This window comes from Tyto alba, unplaced genomic scaffold (genome assembly GCF_018691265.1).
Source record: "Tyto alba isolate M040663 unplaced genomic scaffold, T.alba_DEE_v4.0 Super-Scaffold_1, whole genome shotgun sequence".
Lineage (NCBI taxonomy): Eukaryota > Metazoa > Chordata > Aves > Strigiformes > Tytonidae > Tyto > Tyto alba.
The window spans coordinates 9,054,628-9,066,994 of NW_024881261.1; the positions used below are offsets into that span (position 1 = coordinate 9,054,628).

Here is a 12,367-nt window from a genome sequence, read left to right on the forward strand (position 1 = left end):
TAAATAACTTCCTTACAGAAGAATACCTTTAAAGTAGGTGATATATTGGGAAAATTGTAAGCATGCTTGTTATTTTGATGTTTCTGATTCAAGCAGTAAAATGTCCCTTTCATCTTTTACTCTGAAACACTCTATAAAAATAGTTTTAAACCATACTTTTGAATGGTTGTTAAAAAAATTTTATGGTCAAATAAACTTATTTGCTGGTTTGGGTAGGCAGCCAGAGTGAACAGGGTTATACCATGTGTTCAGAAATATGAAAAAATATAATACTAGATGGGAGAAATGCAAATCCACTTTTATCACTGCAGCTTGAAAGAGTTTTGTTATCAAGCACATTCAAATTCGTCTTTCAGCACAATTATTTTCTCTGATAATAATCCTAGCAAACAGGACCTGAGTTATTTCTCTTACCAAGATAATTTTTTATTGTTTTAATATACCACATTCTCATCCAGTAAAAAAACCAAGCACCACAAAACAGAAAAACAAAACAAAACAAAAAAACAACAACAACAACAAAAAAAAACAAAAAACAACAACAACAAAAAAAAAAAAAAAAAAAAAAAAAAACCAAAACTCCAACCCTTATTAAAATAGTCTTATTAGGCTATAAACTGTTGAAAATAAATTTTCAGATAAATACTAGAAGACTATTAACCACTCTGGAGAGGATATATTGATACTTTCCTTGGGTATGACTAACTCAGTCTACTACTGTGAAAAAAATAAAATAATTATTACTAAATTTTCCTATCAGAAATATCCTGCAGCTTGTTTAGACTAGTGATTCTGTAGAAACAACATCCAATTTAATTACTACTGAAAGTTTAAATAGTGTCTAGACTGGAAACTTTTCTTTCTAAATTTCTCAGTCTTGTTTTTTTTGTAAAGGACACACTAAGTATTTTTCCTACATTTATTAACAACACATTGCAACAGCTAGTGAAGTGACAAACAACCTGACATTTTTTTCTCTGGATCATTTACATGGACTGACCATTTGCTAGCTGTGATGTCAGTGAGGATGCTACCTATGCTTGTAGCAGTTACGAGTCGGGAGTGTTGCTGTGACATTATGGATGATTGTTTTGGTTCTGTGATAAAAAAATAAACGGACTTCTAACACTTATGAAAACTCCATGCCTCTGTGCATAACACTGAAAAAAAATACACACAAGGTACTGGTTTGTGCCTTGGAAAGTGCCAGTTAGACAAGCAATAGGTCTAGGCTAAACTTCCTAGAAGAGTTAATAAGCTTGGAAACATAGTGCAATCAAATAACTTTTTTCATGCTGTCATTTCATTCAGAACCAATTCAAGCTTCTTCATTTTATTTTTCCTTTCCCTTTCCTTCTCAAGTTCTGCTTTGCAAACTGTCAATCTACTTTGTGCTATTTTTTCTATTTTTTTTCTTAGAAACACAGTACAAGAGCTCCAGCTCCTAAACATTCTGCCTATGTCTATAGGCACCTTAATACCAATTCACTTGTAGAAGAATACTATACAACCTTCCACCAAGATTTTAAAGTATATTTTGATAAGCACTCTATTTCTCAATATAACCATCAAACCTTAGCCTGATTTGTATGTGCCTTTAGGAAGGGGTACCCTGTCATTACGTTTTACATCTACCTTGCTTGGATTACTGCAGTGCACTACTCACAACATTTCCTGATTCCTTTACATATTTCTGCAACTAGGTTCTTAAGGTTGATCATTAACATTATGCTGCAGGTAGCTGCAACACCCTATTGAACTGAGTGCCAGCTGAAAGCCTCGGTTACAAAATTAGATGGGGGATGAATCAAAGGCAGAGATAGGATAGCTGTCAGCTATCCTACAACCTTTCTCTCTGTAAGGAGGATTACATTGGCCTTGACTTCCAATTAGCTAACTGTTCAGGCAGCGAGATCTCTTTTTTCATCAGGATCATGGTGAGTTTGCACTTACCCAGAACAAACCATATCAGATAGACCATCATAACAGGAGAGCTAATGCAATGTACCTACAGAGATGGCTTCACCATCAAAGAGCCTATAGTTCACCTTTTCTAAGCCTTCCTTAGGGCACAGAATAGAAACAAACTGCTTTCAGTCTGCCTCTGCTATTTGCCACAGGGACTCTCCGTTCTATTATACTTGGACAGACTTTGGTCTGGTTTTGCATGAGCTTTATAATTTTTCAGATCTCGTTGTCTTCCAAGAAGAAAACAAGCAACATCCAAACACCAAAACACTAATACAGTGACCTTTAGGTAATCACCATTTTATTGCTCTGTTTGTGGTGAATGAGGAGAAATGGGATGCTTTGCATTAGCTACTAAACCACTTTCCACTAGCCAATGCACTGGGTACAGAAGACTTCAGTGTCTGCTCATTTCTGCCCCCTTGCAGGGAACAGAACTTAACAGAAGTTGGTCTGTTCACAGCACTTAAGGGTCTGATTCTTCAAGTACACTTCCTGAGAGCACAGTGATTAAAGTGTTCAAAAAAGTTGTACTCTGAACTTATCAAATAAATGCATGGCAGTTTGAGAAATATCGAAAGTCTGATGAACACAGCTGTCTGCCATTGTTCACATTTTGCATCTACTTCATGGGTTTTGGGGACTATCTTCACAGCAAGATTTCAAAGCATCATAACTCATCTGTGTATATTCAAGTTTGTGACAATTTATAAGATAGCTGAACTTTAAAGAAGTCTTTCAGTGGAGCTTTGTTCTGATCCTAGAACAGTTGTCCATTTTCAGTTGGAGCCAATGACTGCATTGCTGCCAGAACCAAATCTCATGCATCACCTACTGCCTTTCACAATTAATCTCTAACTCCCGAAAGCAATACTAGCGATTTGGGCTGCTTTATTAGAAATAACAAGCTCTTGAACCATCATTTTTAATAAGTATTTCTAAAAGCTTACAAAAAAATCACAGACATAAATTACTAGCTTAAATCAGTATAGCTGGTTTCTCTTAATCACTGTAATATACAGTACACATCTAGCTAATCTTTATGAAGTAAGTAGGAAGATTTTACCACTGACTCTATGAAAGATGCCTGTAGTTACAGGGCAATGGTCTGAATCCTCCACTGGTGGAAATTAGAGAATACGGTTTAAAGGCTTCCTTGCAGGCATTTCTTAAGATTAAGAAGCTGGTTAAAATATTGGCTTGATGGAAAAGAATCATCATGATTTCAGTCAGAAGACAGAAAAAGCAATTTACCTGAAGAAGGTGACAAAGAACTGCACCAGATCCATGATAGTATTGTGCTGTGAGAAGGCAATCTGCAAATAAAACAGAAGTAAATTACAACATTTTCAGAGTCAACAGATCTTTTTAAGCTGGAGCTTTATGGCTCCATGGATGGTTAGTTTCAAGTGTAATTTCAGTTGTGTGCACACACCTGTATTTACAATGAAGTGAGATGAGCAACTAACCCCATGTCTTTGCCTATGTCAAAACACAAACAATGGAATATAGTCTTTCTATCAAAGTAAAGTTAATAGAAATATCCACATAAAACTTGCCTGATATAAGCAATGAAAACAACGTGCAAAATATTAAGAAATAATACTGATATAAATTGCCTTCTTTATAGTTAACTGTTTTAACTATCACTATTATACATTTTAATTATAACAATAAATCAAGGTTTTAGAAATGACAAAAAACACCTTGTGCTTAAAATTAATATATTTAAAATATTTTAATTACATAATATTAAAATTAATGCCTATGTTAATTAAAAAAAGAAAAACAAAACAAAAGAGATAAATCTGGTGCATAATAAACTCTTTCAAAGCAAATTATTTTAAAGACAAAGTAGAAAATATTCTTTTAGGCAACACTCTTATGGCCTCACCAGAACATGCATCAGTTCAACCCTTTACTGTAATTCTTCACAAAGATTTAATAATTATCTTTAAGGCAGCATAAACACAGCCTATAATTATTATTATAATTACTCTTTGCTAATGTTAAGAACTGTACTTAATATTTAAGTTATACCTACAACTATCCTTAAGTCCATCTTGTTCAGTGTTTCATTGTGTATAATTATCAAACTGAAGAGATACAAAATCTTCTACTTTGAATTGCTCAATGTGTTTAAATAACTATATTCCCAGCCTGTTCAAATAATTATTTTTAGAGACATTTCTGCATTTAAGATCTGATTTTGGCTAGTAATTACAACAAATTACTCTGATTCCCTTTCACAGCTGACTTGTGAACTTCTGAAATGATAACTCATGATACTCCAGAATTTTCTATTTTTTTTTTTTTTCTAGGCAAAGCTATAACATAAACCTTAGTATTATAATGGTGTTACTGTGCCTTGTGCCATCTAAAAACAGCTAAACATAGGTCAGATTACTTAAAGTCTAAGGAAGGAATAGCATGCAAACTGCATCATTCCAGGAATAAGCATAGGGGCACCATCATGCAAACAGACCTCTAAAATATAATTTCTTCTTTCTCTGCACTAATAATGAACAACTGCAAGCAATAAAAAAAATTCTAGGATCTCTGGAATTTGGTACAGAAAGCAGAGATTTCAAATTTCTCAGCCCAAATTATCAGGAAAGATACTTGATAAATGAAACAATATAATTTAATGTACTAAACTCCTTGAGTGCTATCATCTATCTCCTCTCTAGATAGGAAATCTAAATGTGCCTAGCTTAAGTAGACTGCTGTGTTTGGATCAGGGCAAAACCTACATTCTGGCCTGGGAGCCTGTGGAAAGACAAGCAACTGAAGAAAGAAAGGTCTCTGACTCAGTCCTCAAGTTTAATCTACAGATGTTTTCATATTTGTCCAAAATAACCAGAAATTTAAAATTCTAATAAACTTTAGCTTAGATTACTGTCATGATGAATACCGTATCAAAATGAAGAGAGATTAGGGAGTAAAGATATGAAGAAGTTGAAGAGAAATTACAGGGTGGTCAAAACTGTCAAAGTATCTGTATATACCACTGTAACCTCTATTTTTCATAGAAAAGATAAAATCTGAGAAAAGATCTGACGATTTCTTTGGCCCAATATAAAGTGCATCCCAAGCACAAACAATTGTTTAAGAATACCTTGTATTAAAAACGAAAAGTGTTCTATATTTGATCTTTATTTTAAATACACGCTGGATTGCCTTCACATAATATTTAGTGTTCAAATTAATTGCTGGCTTTTCCAGGTTGTTTTTTACAAATACCATACTTCAGGAGATGAACAAAGAGAAAAAAACACACTAGTTTCAACAGAGTTCACATTGTGTGACCTGCTAAAAAGCTATTTGTTGAAGGAGCATTAATATTTTGTATTATTTCAATTATTTTAATTCAAGGTGTCAGCATTCATTAACAGCATCTCAGTCTAGAAACAACTACAGTCAAAGAAAGTCCTGAAATGAAAAACCACAATCTGATCACAGCATATCAGAAAAGTTTTACCTCAGATTTTTCTAAGAAAGTGTAGTGCCTTTATTCTCTGTTTCAACTCACAGCAAATATTAATTAAGCAGATTTATAAACTAATGATGTTATATGCCTAGTAATAATTAAATGATTTCCAAAACCATAAGCTCATGATGGGATACATTGCTTTTGCATAATAACAGGCACAAAAGAAATTATTTTACATTTCCCACCTTAATCAAATCACCTACTTAAGACAATTGTGATGTTCTTTTGCTGGAGTTCATGTCTGCAAACCTATGGAAGAACTTCTGTCTGTAAAACTTACTTGTTTGATTGTATGGCATATTCTTGAAAGTACTCATACTTAGGAGCAAAAGCACAGTAAACTATAAAGTTCCATCCCAGAAGTAATTTCAGGTTTTAATCAAACATTATGTTCTAATGATTAGAGTTCATGTTTAAAAGATGAACTACAGTATTTTCTGAAGAAAAATTACCATGCATCTTAGACAAATTTCAACACAGAACATTAACAAAAAGAATACCTATTTTAATTGTAAGTAGATCAGGAGCAAGTAGATGTTAAACAACTAAGACTGACACAAAGAACCATAATACAATTACAAAGATTTATTTCCATGGAATTTTCACCTAGATATGAGTGTTATTGTCTTTTTTTTGTTGCTCCTACGTAGACAAGGGACAAGACAAGGAAAATTCTTACAACCCCAACTTTTTGCTTTGGAGATAAAGATACAGGAGATTAATATCTCTTTTGCTAATTTGTATCATGCCAAAGTAGCCCTCAGTTTCACCAAAATGTCTAATAAGCCTATGGATCCCACAAATATTATTTCTATCTTCTATTATAAATGAAGGTCAAGATAAATATCATCTTCATCTCTTCCAATGGAATAGAATCACGAAGTGTCACATGGAAAATAATTTTCTATGGCAAAGGATAGACTCTATGAGTGAACACAGAATATCCAGCATAAAACTCTTTCCCATGAAGAAAGAGGAACAATAACGCCTCTGCTTTATACAGCCTAATACTGAAAAAGGGAAGTAGGATTATTTGTAGTACTATAAAAGATTACTTGAAATATAATTTCAGGTGCAGATGATAATCCTTTCATTCACCAGCATCAGAGTTCTAAAAGAGAAGTTAGGACTGACATGAGTATAGCAGCAACAGGTTTGGCTACAGATGCACATATATTTTGGTAACTGTCCATGATCTGTGCCTCTCTTCAAAGGCAAGCTTATAGACAGCTATCTGTCATGTTATAGAACAGTCTTCTCACCTTTACAGAAATCACTAGAAAACTTCTCATCAACTACAACAGTTGGAAGTGCTTTTCCCTGTCTGGCTTTGGTTAAAAGCTTTCAGTGACCTTATGATCCAATATCATTACAGATAGATTGTTGCTTTGCAACATAAATAATGACAGATTTTGCAGAAATATACAAAATGGATGTTTATTTTTCTAAAATACTCTGCTATTGACAGCAAAGGAAAACAAATTAGAAAGTTTAAGGTGAATCGGCAGTTATCATTTTCAGAATAAAGACATCCAAAACTGTACCACAAACAAAAAAGAACCATATTTGAGGGCCTCAAGATATGCAACAAAATATTTAGTCTGATTTTATAGCACTTCTCAGTTTTATTCCTTAGAAACTACAGTATTGGAATATCCCTCGAATGCAACCAATACCATTTGATATGTAGCTGACTTAAAGTTTTGTCATTTGCTGCTAAAAAACTACTAGCAGATGATTATTAGATTATCAAGCTATAGTGAATTTGCTGAAATAAAAACATTACAGTACTTATAAATTCCTAGCTTTGTACTCCAGTAGGGAAAAGTCTAATCCCAACACCTGATTCACAGAAAAACCTAGTTGTTTGAGCCTTCCCTTAGCTTTGTGCATTAAAAAAAAAAAAAAAAAATTTAATCACCTCTATCAAGAATTAAAGCTGTCCTATAGTTAGAGGATCTCTACTTTGAGCAATGTAGCAAAAGATGAATTTTTCTGAGGTAGTTTGGAATGTTCTAATGGTGGTGAAAATCCAGCTATAAGGATCTATGGTAACAAGAAAGAGCTGCTTGCATCAATTTTTTTTTTTTTTTCCCACAAGATAAAAATGAGTCAAGTTCTTGCGCATGTGAATCTTTTTGATGTTCAGAACAGAGGACTTCAAACCAAAGTAGAAGTTCGGAAGATTGCTCATTTTAGTATATTAGGTCATACAATATATCTTGTCTGGTTTTCTTATGTGGGGTAGAGGGGATAGGTGAGGGAGAAAGAAGAGTTGATAATGTAGGCAAGTTGTAGCAAAAAAGAGAGATGGATAATTAATAAACTGTGAAACATGAAGAAATAAGCATGTGCAAGGAAACTATAATGTGACATAAATCTGATGCTTCTGCTAAAGCCAAGGCTTTTTGTATCCTAAACTCAAGGTTCATCTTGTAAAGGACTTGTTAGGAGCAGGACCTAGACATAATAACTGCAGTGACTGTTTTATGAAAAATGCTCTATAATTAAACTCTGAGCAATTGATTGTGGCCTGGATCTAGCTTTGAAGTCTGATGTTTCTGTATCAGACATGAAGAAGGACTTGTGTGTCTGAAATTTTGTCTAACTTTCCTGGTATCCAGCTGGCTTAGTAAAAGATACAAACTTCTATCTACAAAATCCATCTTGACATTTTAACTTTAAGAATAGAGGTATCAGATGTGCCTTTTCTATTAATATTCTGTTTATATTTTTATCTAGATGAACTAAAATATTAAAAAAAGTATTTTTCATGTACAATCCTGTAGTGCGCTATATTTGTATTCCATTAGATCAAAGTAATGTCAATATGCAGAATATATGTAGATACGTTCTGAGATCCACAGTCATAAAAAGTCAAAGACATAGTGAAAAGATTCCAATGCAAAATGTGTTATATACATGTTATAGCTCACAGTCTTAAGAGATAGGAAGTTTTATGAAGAAAAAGCTGATGGGTGATAAATGAGCTGCACTGATTGCTCCAACAAGCATTACTGATAAGTCTTTATTTTTTTCTCTGCCACGTTTAAGCCTTCAAAAAATAAGTTTTTTAAAAGACAAACAAACATAAAACCCTAAGAAAGCACTTAAGATCTTTACATCATGTGACCTAACTGGAAGACAAGACATTGTGACTGTTGACAAATCTTTTACAGCAGTTGAGGATTTAAATTCAGATATCCAGCAGAATATGCCAGAAAGCACTGCATACAAGGATGATTGCAACCAACATTCTAATGTATGGTATTTCTTAATTCTTGATGTTAAATCCATGATGTAGGAAATACATTTTATATTGAATAATGATGGATGGAATAGGTCTGTTGAAATAGGAACAACTTTTGAACACAGGGATTTTTCCAACCTTCCAAAGTTGATGTCTGCAGGAACAGATTTTTTTCTTTTTTTTTCACTGCTCTAGATACTTCATTTCATGTTCACCTTGACTATCCCATGCAGCAATAATACAGTCCTACAGAACAATAGGTCAAGATCTGTTCCACCATAAAAATGAGACAATCTTGAAAGTCTAACTTAGGGATATCTTTCATCTAGAAATAGTCAGTCTGCCCTCAGAATTTAGTGTTTTAGTTTGAAAAATATAGGTGTCGAGAAACTGTCTCTGCAATTCTAATGAAACCAGTCTAGCAAAAGGAAAAAGGGAAAATTAGGCACAACAGGAGTGCACTAAATCAAAATTCCACATTTGCAGTAAACATGAATCTAATCCATGAAATGGTTTGTATATTCAAATAATGTACACAAAAAGCAATTTTAATCTTTGCTCCATTTCATGACATTATGCACTAATGTAAACTTCTATCTGCTCAGGCTCTCAGACAATGAACAAATACTCCCGTTAATACAAATCTTTCATCTTCCACTGTTAATAAATCTAGAATGAACAAATAAGAGAAACTAAAATAGATACATGGTAAAACTTTGGTAGATGGTCTAATTATTAAACGTGGAAACATAATACAGTAAGGTCAGACATAACCCAAACTGAACTGTCTGGACTATGCTAATTATGCATACTTAAATCCTGCAGAATTATTACTTCCTTTAGTATTATCAAAACTGTAATTTAATTTCTTCTTGGATAAAACTATTATACATTCCCACACTGGTAGTGTTTATGTGCTGAAGCAAAAGAAATTGATATGTACTGAACATAAAGACTAACACATTTTCTTGTCCATCCTCTTTTACCCTTTCTTGAAGAATATTTTTTGACTGAGGCAACTTAAACAAGAAATAGAGAGCTGAAGAAAATATTTGTGTAGATGGGCGTCAGGAAAAACGGACAGATCAAATACTGAGATAATTTGGAAATAGGATGTTGGAAAATTTAGACACATAATAAATTTACACATATACTATCTGTTTTATGAAGTTTAGATAAATACTGTGCAGAAACATGACTGCAGAGACCCAAGTATAAACTGTTTTAAAGATACTATTATGTACTATATAGTAATTGTCCGTAAAAAAACCCCAATGGATATCTTTAAACTCATCAAACACATGATTACTGAATAATCAGTAATTACATAACAAAAGATCAGTTAATCTGATTTTTTCCTTAAATATAATTACAATTATGTGGGGGTTTTTTAGAGAGTAAAAAATGGTAGCAACTGTTTATTCACACTGGACTTTGAATATGAAGTGACCTGCACAAGTTAAAGGTAGTTGATGAGTCATTTTCCCAATATAAATATTTAACAGGCAAAGCACAAGAAGTATTTTCTTTTCATTTGGAAAACAAAATTTCCAAGAGAGCATGGTAAGAAAAGGACAAATTTACCAACAATGAATCCAAATTATTTCTGTCTAAATTAGAGAAACATTAAACACTTTCATATGGATACTAAAAATGTCACACATTTATTCTATATAATGGCTTTCCTAGAACTTGAAAAAGAAATTTTAAAGAAAATTTATCTGAATTTTGGCATGTGGAACATGGCAAATCTAGTCAAATGTGTGAATCTAGTAAAAATTAGTCAGCTAGTTTATAGTAATCAGCAGAGACAGGAAGGCATTTCATAGGTGAGTGACTCTAAAATAGATGTGGGACTCTCATAACATGGAATGAATTACCCTATGGAGCTGTCATTTCTCTCTGCTAACAACACAGGGAGTCTATGATTAGTTTAGACTATAGATCTAATGTCAATCTTAGAATATGAATAATGTTAGGTCAGATAAATTTTTCCCATAGTTTCTAAGAACTGATTGGGTATTTCTGCAGAATAACGTAATGTTAAAAATAGGAAAAAGAAGTATTTCTTCTTGCTGGGATGAAATTATCAGAGAGCAATGTGGAGCTAAGTGCCTGCTGGCAGACTCCTACTGCTTTCTACTGTGCTGATGTCAGTAAAGAATTTAGTCTAATGTTGACAAACAGTCCTCCCAGTTGATGAGAATTAGCGATAGCATTACTGATAGCATAAATAGAAAATGAAAGATAACTTAAAGAAAATCAGTCTCAGAATCACAGTCTTCACATCAAGATTTGATAAACAGCTTCCAGAGATTATCTCTGCATGCTGAAGTCCTGTCTCTCATGACGGCATACCCTAGATTATCCAAATACCCACTCCTTTCTTTCTCAAACAACATAATAATTACAGGATATTATTTCCACTATTCAGAGCCATGAGAGACTGAAAGACAATCCAGGCTTGTATTCAAGTAAGACAAATGACGTTCTTAAAGAAGGTTTTTATAGTTGAATTTTTTCCTACCTTGTACTTTGCCTATTAAATTCTATATGCATACACAGCTATTTTACTGCCTTATTTAATTTTGTATATGTGTACACATAGAAACAAATGCATATCATAGAGAAAAACTCTCAGTTAATAACCTCCAAAGTGAAGGAGAGGTCAACAGTTATCTAATTTAGAGTTTAACTCAGTATGCAAAATATCTTCATAACGATTAATACAGTCATTAATACTCAATATTTCATTTTCTTAATAAAGTCAATGAGAGAATGAAAGAAAATTAAAAGACATAGACAAGGGACAAATGACATTTTTAAAAAATAAATTAAAAAAAAAAAATGCTGAGTAATTATTGATACAAGGACCTATAGTACCAGAAAGTTATTTTAGACATAAATCTTTGCTGGATTGAGTTCGCCTACAAACTGAGTGTGAAGCAGCAAATTTCTAGACAGACGATATCTTCTGAAACTCTGTTTTTTAAAAGCCTGGCTGGATTAAATGGACAGGCAGGAAAATTAAATATAGAAGTGAAGGGAATGGAGTCAGGGAATTTGTCAGGCATAGTTGAATGACTAAATTCTACTACAAAGAAAAGTATTGCATGATGATACGGATTTGTTTGTCAAACTACATTAAGGAAAAGCCATTTCTGTCACTTGCTAGAATTGGATTTCTCTCTCTCTTCAGCTTTCTTGTTATGATTTCTTATGACATCTTATTATGACTTGATAAATTAAAGTCTCCCACTAGGAATGGTGCACCTGTTATGGAGTATGCTCTTATGTGTTAGCATCACAGAATCATAGAAATGTGGATGGGAAGAAACATCTCAAGCTCAACTTCCCACTTAAAGCAAGGCTACTGTCAAAGCTAAATCAGGTCAAAAGTGTCTTTTTCCAGGTAAGTTTTGAAAACGTCCAAAGATGCATATTCCACAGCCACTATGGGAAACTTGTTTCAATGCAGCACCGGTTACCTAATGGATTTTTTTCTAATGTTCAATCTGAATCTCCCAACGTGCACCTTGTAACCACTTCTTGTTTTACCACCTGCTACTACAGAGAATAATTTAGCTTCATCATCACTGTAACTCCTGCACAAGTAATTGCAGCCTACTATCGGAGGCTCTTTGCCAGACTAAACA

At 33.3% G+C, this 12,367-nt stretch overlaps 1 protein-coding gene across 8 annotated transcripts in view; it reads right to left on the minus strand.

Annotated features, from left to right (window-relative positions):
- The window catches only part of ATRNL1 (attractin like 1), a 519,346-nt gene that overhangs the window by 246,843 nt on the left and 260,136 nt on the right, over positions 1-12,367 (minus strand). For all 8 annotated transcript variants that reach the window (XM_032988565.2, XM_032988564.2, XM_032988569.2 and 5 more), the window contains exon 25: positions 3,223-3,284. In XM_032988565.2, the coding sequence (XP_032844456.2) occupies positions 3,223-3,284 (62 nt within the window). The remainder of the gene's footprint in view (positions 1-3,222; positions 3,285-12,367) is intronic.